The sequence below is a fragment of the Topomyia yanbarensis genome, chromosome 1 (genome assembly GCF_030247195.1).
Source record: "Topomyia yanbarensis strain Yona2022 chromosome 1, ASM3024719v1, whole genome shotgun sequence".
NCBI lineage: Eukaryota > Metazoa > Arthropoda > Insecta > Diptera > Culicidae > Topomyia > Topomyia yanbarensis.
Window position 1 is genome coordinate 184962808 of NC_080670.1, and position 15945 is coordinate 184978752.

The 15945-nt window shown below is 39.1% G+C and overlaps 1 protein-coding gene across 3 annotated transcripts in view; it reads left to right on the top strand.

Moving 5' to 3' along the window:
- The window catches only part of LOC131684038 (uncharacterized), a 114610-nt gene extending 111715 nt beyond the window's left edge, over window positions 1–2895 (top strand). For all 3 annotated transcript variants that reach the window (XM_058966570.1, XM_058966551.1, XM_058966561.1), the window contains 3 exons: window positions 360–589; window positions 657–1203; window positions 1268–2895. In XM_058966570.1, coding sequence (XP_058822553.1) covers window positions 541–589; window positions 657–1203; window positions 1268–2153 — 1482 coding nt within the window. In that variant the 5' untranslated portion in view covers window positions 360–540 and the 3' untranslated portion in view covers window positions 2154–2895. The remainder of the gene's footprint in view (window positions 1–359; window positions 590–656; window positions 1204–1267) is intronic.
- The last annotated feature ends 13050 nt before the right edge of the window (window positions 2896–15945 follow it).

Genomic DNA, 15945 nt, shown 5'->3' on the forward strand with positions numbered 1-15945 from the left:
TTAGCCATTCCGGACGTCTATATTCAGGCGCACCCGAATATGGTTGCAATTACCTAGTTGGTATTATTTTTGTTTTAAATTCTGGTTCAAAACTGTATGAAATTCAAACAATTTCAAAAACAATGGCTCAATAAGCCCTAGTTCGCAGAAAATAAATCATGAACGCGGTAAATGCCCGTGAGGTTGCGTAGCGAAAACCATCGTGCACCACAGTTTCCATTTCACAGAATAATTCAATTCTCTGATACCTAATTCAAATGATGTGCGGTTCTATTCTTCGCTATGTGTATTTCCAGGAGGGAGGAAAGTGGAAATTGTACTGTGCTAATGTATTTTTCCATCTCCGGTTTTTTTTGCAGGATTTTACAATACAGTACACGGGATTTAACAGCATCCTTCGTGAAACGGAAGCGTGATAGCATCGTTGGAAGAATAATGCCAGTAAATTGAGTTCGATTGCCCTGAAGGCTTCAAGACAAGAGAAAGAACATAGGAGCGAAAATCGTCGGTGCCGTACGGAAGCGATATTCCACCATTAAAATGACTCTGTACTGGTGGACACATTGGTTCTGGATCACCGTTTGCGCTGGTAAGTTGTCATATCCGATGTCATGTTAAATTGTAATGATCAATCTAAAAACATTATCTATTTGCAGTGGTCCTCATCGAATGCACCCCGCTCAGCTCGATCGATGCCTACCCCAGCAAACTATCCAAGCTGGAAGAAAACAGCAACAAATCAACATATCTGAAACGAGCTGGTCCCGGATCTCCCTTCATATCATCCCTCCCGCCAATGGCAGCCGCTTCCAGTGGATTACTGGGTTCGCCCACGAACACCGGATCCCCGGCAGCTCCAACGGTGAACAGCATCGTTTCGGATGAGGCTTTCGTCCCCCAACACACGCAGGAAGATATCGATGACACCTTTCCCGGTGGTAGTTTGTCCGGTACAGACTTCGGGCCGAACGTGGTGAGGTACACGCGAAAAGATATCGGAGCAAGTAGCAGCACAGTTTCGGCAGTTAGAAGCTCCAGTGTGGTAGCTGGAGACGTTAATACGGACTCGCCGATATCGTCTTCGACGCCGGGACCGATTGCTGGTGGAGGACGGTTGAAAAAGAATGGAACTATTTTTACCCGGAACGAACAGAACATCACGACGTTGAAGTTGAAAAACTACAACCGAGGAACGGAAAAGGAGTAAGTTACCCATTCTTCTCTGACTTTTGGTTGCATTTGTAAATATTTTCTACTTTGTTTCCAGGGATCTCAAGGAAGCGCCACGCCTTCCCGAACATGGCACTCGTCTGGTGGAAACCCTAATGCTGACGGCAGTTGACAACAGCACCGATGCGGCATTGCTAACCCTCGAGCATGCATCCGAGGTGGAGTTGGCTATCGATGACGACGAGGATGGCGACCACGTAAATAATGCCACCGCCGTCAACATTCCCGAGGATTCTCCCGATGATAACGCAACATTCCCAGTGGAACTGGAACACGTAGCGCCGGGTGTCATTGCCCTGCAATCACCGGCTTCGTCCAGTGATAGCAACAGTAGCTTTAGTAGTAGTAGTAGAGGTAACACTAGCATTAGTACCGATAGCAGTAGTATTGAGAGGGATATTCCTGACAGTAGCCATAGTGATAGTAGTACGAGTAGCGTTAGCGTTAGTGCGAGCGATCGGCGGATCGGTAAGATTCTTTCGTCGGATTTCCGAGACTTTGTCAGCAACGGGCACAATCCGAATGCTAGCAGTTACATCTCACGAGCTATTGCTTTCTCCACCCAGAACCTGCAGGAAGGAATTGACGATCAGGATCATCCGCTGGAGGATGATGATTACAGGCGAAGCTCCCGCAGTCAGCAGCGGTTAAATGTGGGTGCAATATCCGGGATTTGTCTAGCTTCGCTGGGGCTGCTTTCTGGACTGTCTGCCGCTTTGATTATCCTGTACCGGCGGTATCTGTACATTAATAAGCCCCAAACACTAAGCGAACCGGACTCGAGCGGGTACATTGACGACAGCACCATCCGGGATAATTCCGATGAAATGTACAGTCTGGATAATGACTCGTTCCTGAACTCGCTGGAAGCAATGACGATTCAAAACTATTGGACCGATAATGTGAAGCATACGAAGCTTTAAGAGACCTGCTTGATTGTGTTCCGCCGAATGCCGGTCCAGAGTAGTCAGTTTATTGACTACAATACATACACACACACATACACAAAATGATTCAAATTTTTACACTTAAATTTAGTACTTACATTATTTATAGATTATTATTATCGATTGCAATCATTCCGTCATGAGCCGTCCCTTATAGTGATTGATAGTTATTAAACATTACTAATTAATTTTTGAGTTAGTTTTACCGCATTCCTTGCATATCTTGACTCGATTTAGAGTAGTTATTATGTGTGCGTACTAGTACCGACAGGAACGGAATCGACGTTTTCGTTTGATAATTTGATAAATTCTTTCAACTTTCAATAATTCGCAAAGTTCTACAAAACTGCGTACGGTTGACGAACGATTGAACCTGTAACTGGATAGTATTTTTCAAAATTGTGATTTAAAACAGTAGTTGAAGAGAAAAGGAATGGATAGAATAGAACTGAAGTGGAATATATTTATAGCATTAATTCACCAGCTGATTGAATTGAGTTGAGGAAGAAAAGATATAAATGACAAAAGCGTCTCATGTGGTTCAAATTCGATTTTAAGGAAACTAAATCATGAAGTCAATGTGAGATTTTCAATCTGATTAGCTTGGTTTCTACTAAATGCTGTAAGACGTAAAAAAAAGAACACTCAGTCGCCGAAACCAAGCATTTTCTAATTCCTTGATTTTATGAATAAACATCACGCTTTATTGGAAAGAGAAGTGTAATCATTTTCTAAAAGAATCCACCTTCCCGCTTGAGCTTTTTTCATGTTTTTAAATCGATGGTCGAGATTCTATTCAACTACGATTAAGTTTGACCAATCTTGCTCTTCTTTCTTCTGTTTGACTTGTATGCGCCGAGAAATCGCGCTGCTAGCCTTCACAGTAAACTGGATGTACCTAGAGAATTGGTACTAGCGCTGTACCCAAACAGAAGGTACGATTTACCCACTAATAGATGGAAATCTCTATAATATTCATTCTTTTTCATGTACAAGGTATTTATAATTGATTCGTAATCACCTAGTTTAGGTAGAGTGAATATACCCACTTCTAAGTTCGTGCACTTTTTTGGACACCTAAGTAAATAGTACCTAAATTGCACAAAACTGCACATACTCACCAGTAGGTAACTTGAAACCACCTAAAATTAGGTAATTGGTAATCAAATCTGAGCGGATATTACCTAGAAATAGGTAAACATTATAGAGGTTGGAACCTATTAGCAGGTAATTTATACCCCTTTTTTGGGTACTACGCCACTACTAATTTTCTAGGTATATCCAGTTTACCGTGTTTGCCTCTTTAGGTGCGACTTCACTTTTTAAACGCGGTGATCGTCCCGCGGCGGCATCACACAGTTCCAGTCAAGGAGTTTATGCTCAGGTGATACGATCCTCAAAAACGCCGATCTACCATGTTGGTTTTAGAAACGACAGCAATCAACATTGTTTACTAGTTCTCTCAATATGTTTGCTTCAGCCCCCTGTCAAGGACGACGTCTCTGTACAGCCAGCATGACTGCCATGAAAGGCAAAACATTGATTTTGAGCCGAATGATTAGAAGCTGTATTTAGTTACAATATGTCGATTTTCTGAATGATATGATATTAAATCATCCCACAAGATGCACAACGTCGTATGGAATGCTTGAATATCGAGCATAGTGCCGAACATAATTCTTTGTTTGGGGCTTTATAGCTATAACGCCCCATATATGTCGGTCGCTGTCAAACTCCATATCATGGTATAGGGTTGCCAGGGGGCTGGTTTGCTTGGATATCACTGGGTAAACAAAGTTGTTCGCTGTCATTTTTCTTCCCCGCAGTCTGATGCACGCTTACCTCACTCCTCACCTAGTTACTGCTAAATACGAATCACCTTAGAACTCTAAGTACATTGGTTCCAGTCTAGCATGAAAAATAACTGACTCCTCCAGTAAGAAATTCAATTTCTCCCGCACGAGGCGAAGCTCAGTTCACGTTGAAATTTCTAAACGCTGTTTTTGTCACATGTGCGTGTCACAGTAGATTCTCGAAAATGATCTAAATCAAAAAATTACCACCAGAGGACGGTAATGTAGCATTTCAGAACTGACTGCCATCTATTGGCAATAAATATTTATTAATTAATTTTCTCCACTAGACGGTACTATAATCCGTAACGTGTTACATTACCGCTACCTACTGCGAAATTTGAATATTTTAGCGACATCTTTTGTCGTTTCGCTTTAACGCGTCAATTTTTTGCACGCCAAAATCTTGTTAGATGCCACTAAATAATAAACTAATCACTAAGGAAACGAAGGACTGAGCGGTGTCTTAGAGGTTGTTTGCGCCAACAACTACAAGTTCCGCTTAACAAAAAAAATACAGAAGTGTTTTACGTGAATAAACATAAAATGCATTGGCAATCGTTTGTTTTTGTACAGTAGAGAATTTAAAAACCATGAGTTATCGGTCCTTTCATCAACACCCTTTTTACTGAAATGTTTCGGGACAGTATCACGCTACACATACACATAGAAAGAGAATTTAGCATGCCACTAAATGGCGTTGAGCTATCGTTACTCTGATGTTTCAATCAAAAGTTAGGTACAAGTTTGTGAATTGATTTAGGCAAAATGTGTGCATTTTGCTGTCAATTTTTAAATTACTGTCACCAACACCATTTTTCCTAAGTGTAGAGGAAAAGCAGCATGCTATACATGTATAGAAAGAGAATCTAAAATGCTACAAAATAATGTTGAGTTTTTGGTTTTCTGTTGTTTTTATCAAAAGCTAGGTCCACATTTCTGAAATCATCCAAGCAAATGAGGTGCTTTTTGCTATCAATTGAGTCGTTAAGCTATATATAGTAGGGTGGGGCGGTTGTACGTCATTTCGCGGAATACCATTTCCCGGTATACCATATTCCGGAAAACCATATCCCAGAATGTACTATTTCCCGGAAAACCATTTCCCGGAATGTACCATTTCCCAGAAAACCATTTCTCGGAATGTACCATTTCCCGGAAAAACCATTTCCCAGAATGTTCCATTTCCCGGAAAACCATTTCCCGGAATACCATTTCCCGGAAAATAAATTAAACCACGTACCTTGCCACCACTCATTTTGATTACACTTGCTACGAAGCAAATGTCATACAAACTACGAAATTCTCTCTACTTTAGAACATAAAAAGTAGTTTGGAAATATGTTTGGAATTTTATTGATTTTAAATGTAAGTTAGAATAACATCTCAACAATGCTTCAGATATATTCTATCATCTAAAAAATCTGCGGTTTTTCTTTCTTATACATGCATGCTTCCTTGTCGTTATTTTTGGCATGTTTTTGATTTATATGTACTTTCTATTTCTATGTAGTTTCACATTCTTTTAAGAACTCTTTCAAAATATTCTTGGTGTTTTATTGGATTTAAGTACTAGTGGTCCTAACATACCTTTCCCATAGAAAATTTGACAGTTCATAAATTTCACAGTCGACCGACGAAAACGGGTGCTTCGAGGTCGACAGATTAATTAAACGACCAAGACGAGTTTCGTCGGTGGACAATTTTCGTCACCATAATAATCGCCAGATTTAATCTGTGTGAATCTGGTTCCAGTTTTAAACTATCAACTAATCGATCGATTTAATTGGTTGAAATAGACCGATTTCTACAGATTTCGTCTGTCATATTTAATCGGTTGTCGCGTCGGCTGACGTCGATGTTAAACCCCATAAGAGTTGGTGCAACAATCGACCGATTAATTGGTGGCATAGTCGACCGATTGTGCCGACGCAAGCCGATTTAGTCGGTGGGAAAATCGGGAGGATTTTCTATGGGGTTATAACTTTTTGAATTATAATTGTTATTCTATGAGCTTATTCGCCTTCTTTTGGAGATGAGCAAATCATGAAAAATATTTTTGAATGTCTTCTTTAAAATTTGAGTACTTTTTTGGAAATTAATAATTCATAACAATCTTCTTTGAGACATTGCCTTTTTTAAGCATAATCTGTTTTCTGGTACTTTATTGGTTTATGAGCGCTTGTTTTTTATTAATATGATTAGAGAGTAAAGATAAGGTGTCAAGCGAACCAAACAAAAACTTGGAATGCAGAATAATGTCTTCATGTTTTATTCCAGCACAGTCAATCAATATCTATAAAGCTTATCATATCTTGATTGTAAATTTTATTTGTCGCGGAATAATGTGAAATAAAGAATAGAGGAAAAACGGTATATCTCAGGATGCGCTCATATTATATTGGGATGATAAGTGTTTTTTATGTAAAAATGTCTGAGGAACGCGATGGCATTAAAATTTTCAAAATTAAAATTAAATTAATATTTAACTGAAAAATCGCATAGTTGGCAGCACTGCCGGCAAAAAAATAATATTATTTCTAGACTCCTTGAACAATTTTCTTCAAAAGCCAATTTACGGTTTGATTCTAGAGTAAATAGAACCGGAGATATGATCAAAAGAAAATCAAGCGTTTTGGCAATTTGCCAAAACGGGGGGTGCTCCCATGACCCGAGGGGTGGTTCAATTGACACAAAAATTTGGGTTTTTATATATTGGCCCTAGATGAACAATTCCTTCAAATTTGGTTCAAATCCGTGAAGGTCGATTTCAAGTTTGCATATTTTTTTGATCACTTCGCGTGGAATGACCCATATGTAAGTCAACATAGCTCTGGATTTGTTCTTAAAGTTCAAATTACATGTTAACTTTAGATTTCAATAGTATAAATAATTACCGAGAAAAAGTACATTCCGGGTAATGGTATTCCGGGAAATGGTACATTCCGGGAAATAGTATTCCGGGAAATGGTACATTCCGGGAAATGATATTCTGGGAGATGGTACATTCCGGGAAATGGTTTTCCGGGAAATGGTACATTCCGGGAAATGGTTTTCTGGGAAATGACATTCCGGAAAATGGTTTTCCGGGAAATGGTAAACCGGGAATCGACGTACAATCGGGTGGGGCAAAATGATCGTTTTTTCAGCACAGCACTTGTTTGGTTCCATTTGGGGTCCCAAACAACTGACGGCGCCGGTGGTTGAGTGGTAAGCGTGACCGCCACTCATTCCAGTTGGCCTGGGTTCAATTCCAGCCGAGGTCGTTGAGATTTTTCTGAGGTGAAAAAATCTGTAGTCACGTCTTCCTTCGGAAGGGAAGTAAAGCCGTTGGTCCCCGGTCAATGAAATTGGTGGATCGATATCTAGTCCAGGTAGTGGAATCACCTCTCTGACGTGTCGGTAAAGAAGAAGTAGATCCAACTTCTATACTCTTACTAACAAAAATATCCTCCTCCCGTGATCCTTATGGAGGGCTCAGTGGTACATACGGCCTCTAGCAAAAGCAAGTATCGGACTAACAATTCCTTCCCTTTCCTTCCGCGATCTACGTTCGGGCCTGGCCGGCGCCGGTATTGATTAGAACTTTAGGATTACCAGGAGTTGCACATTGAAAGATATTTCGCTAATCCCAAGCATAATTATCTACTGATTCCCTGTGCAACTTCAGCTAGTCCCGATCGATAACGCAGTAGCAGCCAGGGGTGGTCGCACAAGCTCAAGCTCAAGCTCCATTTGGGGTCCCAAAAAACTGTGCAAAATTTGGGGTTGATTGGATTTGATCCGGCGTACCCGCAGTGTTGGCAAAAAAAAGATTTTTGGCAATTAATTCGATCTATCGAACTTTGAACAGCAATAACTTGTTGTAGAGACATTCTAGCACCATGCATCCTTCAGCAAAGTTGTTCAGCATATCCTGGACTACACTTCTATCTAATTGTTGGTATACTGCAGGAAGAATTGTAGTCTGTAAAATTGAAAATGCAAAATAGTTGGTTTTCCCATACTAATAGGGATCTTTAATTTGGAAAAATTGTGCCAGTTTTTCATATGTTTTGGTAGCGGGTGTCCTTACGAGTACACTCATATCATTCTTAAACCTTAATTATTCTTTTATGATTTTTAAATTTAAAAAAACCAAATTAAACTCAACCAGCAAACTGACAGTTGTCCTACTAAATGACGTATCTGCAAATATCTCGTTCGCCTCATTGTTAACCGGGACAGCACCCCACACAGCATGATCTGGTACTTTGTCAATCCGCTAGCAACCTGCCATCCCAAGTTTCATCTGCAAACTATGGTAGATCTGATAAGGCAACCTATAGGGTCGTGCAAGTCGCATGGGTTTGGATGTTATTGTTCTAAATTGTTCTAAAAGGAAACAAACTAAAAATGTTTTTTTCAATAGTTTCGGGCCAAAAAATTGAAAAAGGAATGAGATATTAACTCACGGTACTAATCTGCATCAGAATATGCCTTAATCCGCACACCCCTAAAGATCCCTATTTCCATACAAATTTCAAACGCAATGCGCTACGCCGGGTCAAATCCATTCGACCCCAAATTTTGCACAGTTGTTTTGAACCTCAAGTGGAACCAAAAAAGTGCTGTGCTCGGTTGATGAGGTTATGATTACGTTTTTCCATATAACAATGCCCCACCCTAATATAAAGTTCTCCGTTCCATTCGATAAATTTTAGGTCCAATATACATAATATAACTTCATTTTAAAAAAAATCGTTGTAATACGTAAAAACGATTTTTTTGTTTTTTAAAATAAATCTTATGTAAACTTGGCAACCATACATAGAAAAACTGCGGTTGTTTACATCTGGCCTATCAAGACAACACCCAAAATGAAAAAAATTAAAGGGTTGTGCATGACACGACCACAGTGACATTAAAAATTTAGCTTTTTTCAAGAGCGTGCAAATGAATTTTATCTATCACACATATCGACTCACGTTCTTGCTCACTCGCCTATTTTCATATGTTACAATTTGCTATATATCCTCCCCATTAAAACATAATTTATTGAAGGTCATTTAACGGTAATCTATTATTACAATTAATCAAGTATCTCACTAGGTTATTGGCATTATTTGGCTGACCCATCTAGTAAAAATAGGCTGGCCTGTTCAGAAAATATATTCAAAAGAAAAGTTCCTTATTGAGAACTGTGATGAGGAAGCCCACGCCCGCCAACGGAAATATACAGATGTTACTATGTTTTAATTGCCGCAAGGTTCTACTGTATCGATTTTGTTGGCTATTTTCGGCAAATTTGAGACTAAGAGAAACGAAAGCGATGAAATTGAAAGACGGATAGGTATTCTAGAGCGAATCAGTTATAAATTTAGAACGGAAAACTAGAACTAGGCAGGATCATATGGGCATGATCGAAAGGAAATGTGAAGAATTCTTTGCCTTCTGTAGAGTAGGAGTTGGGCGTTGCACCTAAGTCTACCGCATGGTCTATGGTAGAACATAACTCATCATCATGTTTTACCGCCGACGTCGATATATAAAAAAAAACATGTAACCGAAATATGAAACATGAAAGCCAATCCTACGCAGCTTCAAAGCGCCGTAAACATGGATTAACAAGTTATAACGCACACGCATGCATAAAAATAAATATTTTTTTCAACGCAACACTCTCAAGCAGCACACATAAGTCGCATCCTGCCGTATTGAATTAAATCCAAACCACCCCACCGACCCACTTTGCAAATCATTCTGTGACACCGTGCTGGTACCCGAAAAATCCGCACACGGCCACCGCTGCCGAAAATGCATAGGGTCTGCTTATTGTAGTGCCCAGACGCTGCAGCCATGATCTTACCCGTTCGACATAAGAACAAAAATTGATTCAAACGGGTACACGTCACCTCTATTTATAAACTAACCGTATATGGTTTAGTCACTTAGGTGCGAGTATGTGCAAATGCCAACGTTACCGAAAATCGATAGCGCTTATTGCATCGCCCGGAGACGATGTTGCTCGTATGGGATATTAGCAACAACTGATTTAAACAGACATGCGTCGCTTCTATTTATGACATTTCGTGTTTGATTGAGCGACTAAGGTGCCCTCTAATGACGGCTTTGTCTGAGAAATCTGCCTCACGAATGGTAATTTTCCCGTTTTTTGTGAACTTTTTAATTTTACCAATTTCCAAAAGTCTACTTTTATTGGGGAGATATTAAATTATTACCAATATTTAAGTTAGGTGTTTCTGAATCGGTTGGTGTATGAATGATTAAAATCCATCTAGTAAAATCGGAGTTATAAGCGTGCAAACCTTACATAGTTTCGTTACATGGGAGGTAGTTTAGATTTTAGAATGACACCTAGCCCCAGATAGTGGAGTAAGACATTTTTAATGTCAAAAAACTACATGCATTGGATGGTGTTTATGTCAAATAAAAATAGCCCTGCGTGAAAACCGGGAAAACATGTATTAATTTTTTCTGACAGGGCATCATTTGTCGTGAAATTCGATATGTCAAATGCTTCTGATAGTGTCAAATCCAGACTGTCAACATATTTCTTTATTTTAAATTTTAATATTATTTTTACGTTTCCTGAGTTGGAAAAAACATTGTTGCAATCACGAAAATCAGCTTTATCGATGTATGTAATAAAAATGATTTTTTTCTCTCATTTAATGACCCAATTGTTGAATCACTGTCACCAAGACCGTTTTGCCTTAAAGGAGTCTGCGGACAGTATCATGTGACAGCGTCTTGCTATACATACACAGAGAGGGAATTTAAAATGTTTTCAAATAACGTCAAGCTTTTGTTTCTCTGACGTTTAGATCAAAAGTGTGGATTCATTTAAGCAAAATATGTGCCTTTAGCTATCAAGAATCGCATAAATGAATCCTGCCATATCGGCTTAATGAACACCTAATCACCTAAACATGTTAATGTTAATATACTGTGTGTCTGCTATCGAACACACCCGGCTTCCCATGAGCGTTTATGCGACTGAATCTGAATGATAATGATGTGAACATCATGAACACATTAGCGAGCCTCGGTTGATAATTCTTGGTACTGGTTTGGCCTTGTCGAACAATTTCTTTGGTGGCGACATGAAAATTGTCAAATAAAAATGTGCAATACCTTGAAGCAGCTCTGATCTTACTCCAGATGTATATGATCGAAGATTACATTGGATCTGTCATCGAGCCTAGTTCGCATATCGTAGAACGAAATTCATTGTTGCCCATCCACCCACAAGGTTAGCCTCTTACAACTATAAAAGACAATGTCATCGAGCTAACGAAAGGATAAATATTGATTGTACAGATGAATTTTATTCTTCATCGTCTCCCCTCATTATCTGATCCAGCAATTTTGGTCTTCCAACCGTCCAAACTAGATGAACACTTCACAGAACATGAACAAGGCGCACATCGTGGTCCCGACGGACAGAATCCACAATACGCATCCCATATTGGCGAGGCGCCATGGCACGCCAAACATGGCACGCACAACTTCTGACCCTACCCTCCCCCTCGTCACACTTTGTCACAAATTTAGTATAGTATTGAAATTGGCGAGTTGAGTCAAACGTCAAACTGCTTAAATCGCCTGACCATGTTCGTCCGCATTGTTTTTGACCGGGTTGCGACTGTCGAAATCACGCGTGTTTTTTTAAAAGGGCCAATAAGCATACTGTCAAAATTCACTTTGAGACGAAATTCTGGCCAAACCATCAATCGCCGATTATTAGTGACAGCAGTAAACGAAAGAGAAAACTTTTCTCTTTTATAAAATGCCAACGTCCACTCTTGGCGAGTTACGGTTTGTCCAGAATATTCTCTCAAAGTGAAATTTGACAGTATTTGACAGTATTATAAATTATTGGCCGTTTACAAAAAACACGCGAGAAATGTCCTTAGCTGGGACGGGACCTGTGGAAAGAAAAAAAAACGCATGTCAAATTGATCCAGTACGCAAATGTCAGATTGAACCGGCTGTCCTCAGAGTGATTAATATGGCGAGTATTCTATTTGAAATTGAGAAAATGCTAACTTTTTTTTTCAAATATATCTATAAATTAATCATTAGATCAATAATGATAGTGGAGATGATAGTGTTTTCAATAATTTCGAGATCGTCAATTCTTGTGAACTTCTCCCACTGTTCTCTCAAATCGGGATTCACCGGAAAATGGTGAAAAGTTATCTCCGGATTTTTCGCTTTACTACGACCGCAATTTTCTACCTTGCACTTCATGATAATGGATTCACGAAAAAAATTGAAAGTTCAATTCTTGTTTGTTCTTTAACAGAGCGGTCTCTGCCAGAAAATTTGCTCACTGGGTTAGATGTGGCTAACTAGAAACGCTCTTTCCAGGTTTATTAAGAAGATCCTCCATACATAGAAGCGACAGAAGTTACTGCGTCTCCCCTGTCAAAAAAAATGCGGACGAACATGGTCAGGCGATTTAAAAAGTTTGACGTTTGACTCAACTCGCCTGTGCTAATTGCCCCTTGGAATGCAATTTGCGAATGCGATTTAAAGGCAATTTCAATACTTAGACAAATTTTCTGGCGGCTGAAATGGACTTGGTTGTTTTTCGCGTTTTTCAAACATGGCGGTTCATGTTTGGCTTAAGCTTAAAATTGTTTTTTGAACAATTGATGTGTTCTCCCTTGTACTTTGTTTGTCTAGTGCACTTCATTTAGCCAAAGAATGTGGGGAATTGTGGAATCGTGTGTAAATATAGTGGAACAAGATCTCTGACCTAAAGTCTTAATGAACGTCAGATTGTGGTAAGTTTTGGAGTGCAATACCAATTTCACCATTGATTCTTCCTATAGTTTGGTGGTGAATACCTAGTATACTAGTAAGTATATGTGAGTAGATAATGAATCCGAAAAAATATTATTTTTAATTTTCATATTAAGCAATTAAGGGCGATTTAATGGCGCGTTCCGTGGGCGATTTGAGGGCGGGTTGGGCGGCAAAAAAACGACGGCGGTAAATCGCCCAAATGTTGCATTTGAAATAGCCCCCTAATTGCCAGCAATTTGCTGGCAAATTGAAGGGCAATTAGCGCATCCGAGTTGGCAAATAGCCCCCCGTTAGCCAGCAACTTGCTCTTTTAACTGGGTCTATTCTACGATGGTAGGAAACAATGTCGTATATACAGGTCTCGAGAAGATGGCACTTTGGTATTCGTAAGATTAATCTTACATGAGTGGTGTGAGTGATCACAGTATAAATCGACTTGCTTTCGTCATACCGGTCGTTCTGCTCCCATTTAAGCGCGACTCAGACGTTACATCAGCTTCCGGCAACGTCAACGGAACGTCACCGTTCCGTCAGGATAAGTTAAATACTTTTCTCTTGCGCCCGTTCACACGTACCGTACGTCAAAACGTTCCGTGCCGTTGATGTTGTGTGTGAATGCCTCCATTTAACTAAATGTAACTTATCCTGACGAAACGGTGACGTTCCGTTGACGTTGACGGAAGCTGATGTATCGTCTGAGTCGTCCTTTAATCGACCGCTATGACGTCGACCCGTTGTGCTTCTGGATTGTTTACATATTTTTGGTTGCCAACACTAGCAAACCGTGTGTTCTGCCATACCTATATATACCTCATTGGGTAGGAAGCGCAACGTAAAGCTGTCGCGGTCTCCAGATTCTGGACAGATTTGCCAGTCTTTTTGATATGTCGTTATTATCTCTCGTATACGCGTATTTTACAAACAATCCGATATGAAAAATAGAAAAAAAAATCCTTGATTGATAACATTTCGCGCTATCCTATCGATTTGTCTACATTACGTGTAATCACTCGTTGGTATAAAATATTATAGAAAAGAAAAAAACCAAATCTGTTCGAATACTATTTCAATAAATAGTGATCTGGTCAATTACTCAAATTTGTTTAGCTTTTTTAGGCAATACTCCCACGGGCGGCTGTTAAGAGTTCAGATTCCCTTTGTTCAGAGAGCACATAATAAATTATGCACACCAAAAAATTATGAATTTTATTATTGACGTAATTGCAAACATGACACAATTTAACAACCCGTAATTCTCGAAATGACGAAACATTACCGTGTTCCGTTTAATTTTACATAAAACATATACTTTACATGCGCAATGACATAAAATTACACTTACTGCCATTGAAAACAAACGCCATATGTTGAGTAAAATTACACGATTTACAAAAATCAGCGTCATGTAAAATTAAAACCAAAGTAAAACTAAGTCATTTTTGATGCTCGTATATGTCAGGATCAGGAGACGTAAATTTACACGATTTTTTTTAGGTGTGTGCTTTACATGTAGCTTCGTGAACGATGGAGATGGTGGCAGCCGGCAATGATGGCTATCATACTGTTGAGGTTTTAATATGGGTCGGATTGATATAAATTCCTACTTACCATTTCCTAAGAAACTCTTCTTAGATAATCAGCAGTCAAACATGATGAAATCAGTGTGCAATCCGTTAAAATTAGCGTCGCAACGCAACGTATGAATTTTACCCCTGGATACGCCTAGTATTAATGTAATTTATTATTAGCAACTGAAGCAAACTTTGTGCGAAAGAGTAATACCAAATATTTTTTGTCTTCTTTTTCTTACCTATGTATATGATCGAAACACAGCTTACCTTAAATTTATGATATCATTTTGAAGATTCCATTTCTCGCATAAACTTACAGTCATCGCTAAACGTGTAGCATATTTTCAGCGGAAAATTGCACCGATAGTAATGCCACTATAAACAAAACTTACCCAAACAAATGATCCACTTAGCTGACGAGCAACAAGAGCACGCCAATATTTTACTGCACATGGTTCACTCTTGATGCCAAACTGCTTCATCATATGCAGGAAACGAGCGAAAGTTGGAGGTCAGCGCAGGGATCTCGGCGCCAACCATCTATCCGAAATATGAATGTTTTGAATCTTTTCCAAGTAATCTTAGCATCTATTCTGAAAATCTACAGCGTTGCAATTAAAAACAATGTTATATTTTTCAATTTTAAGAACAAACGTTGAATTCTATAGTTGATTCCTGGCTGCTCCGGAACAAACCTATTATCTTTATGCATGAAAACGTCCGCTACAATGTTACTTTTAGGATTGAACATTCTAATTGTCCTTCTCTTTAAATAGATTATTTTAACAGTACATTGTAAACGTCATTCCATGAGATATTTGCGATTTTTTTTAAGGTTGAGAGATTAGGGCTACCACCTCCGTCAATCTAATGAATTTGATGCGCTAGCTGGAATGACTGACAGTTGTTAAAGAACTGTCAAAAAGCGGTTTTAATAGTATTAATGCATATGTCTACATATCCATTTGTCATCAGTTTGATTGCCACAGTAAATTTGACGTGGAAATTTGACATTTTAATGCTATTTAGCTGAACAATGATCAAACTAGAGGAAGTACAACTAAAAATTGGTCCAGTGAAAAAGTATTCAATTCACTAATCACAACTGTATAATCTATATGCTGCAAAGCCTGTCATCAGAAATATTTTCCAGAACTTCCTGGGCAATACTCGAAAATTAGTTTCCCTTCCGTTTCGGACCATGAAAGTGAATTTCTCATCGTAACCGTTAGAAATAAACAACACCACTTTAACTCGTATGCTTGTGATCAAATCACCATTATCATCTCGTTCAATTGTCCAATAACCATAAGTAATAACAGTACCGCGATCTGACCCACCACACCTTGGTTTACCTGAGTGGAAGTTGGTTTTTACTATAGCTGCCATATTTGAACGAACCGATGTGTGAAAGAACTAGCAGAAGCGGGGAAAAAAATCTTCACCAGATAATGCGGCTCGGGGATCAGAGAAGTATATAAAAATGGGATCTAAGAATATGAAGTTAAGTGAATAAAAATGGTCAAA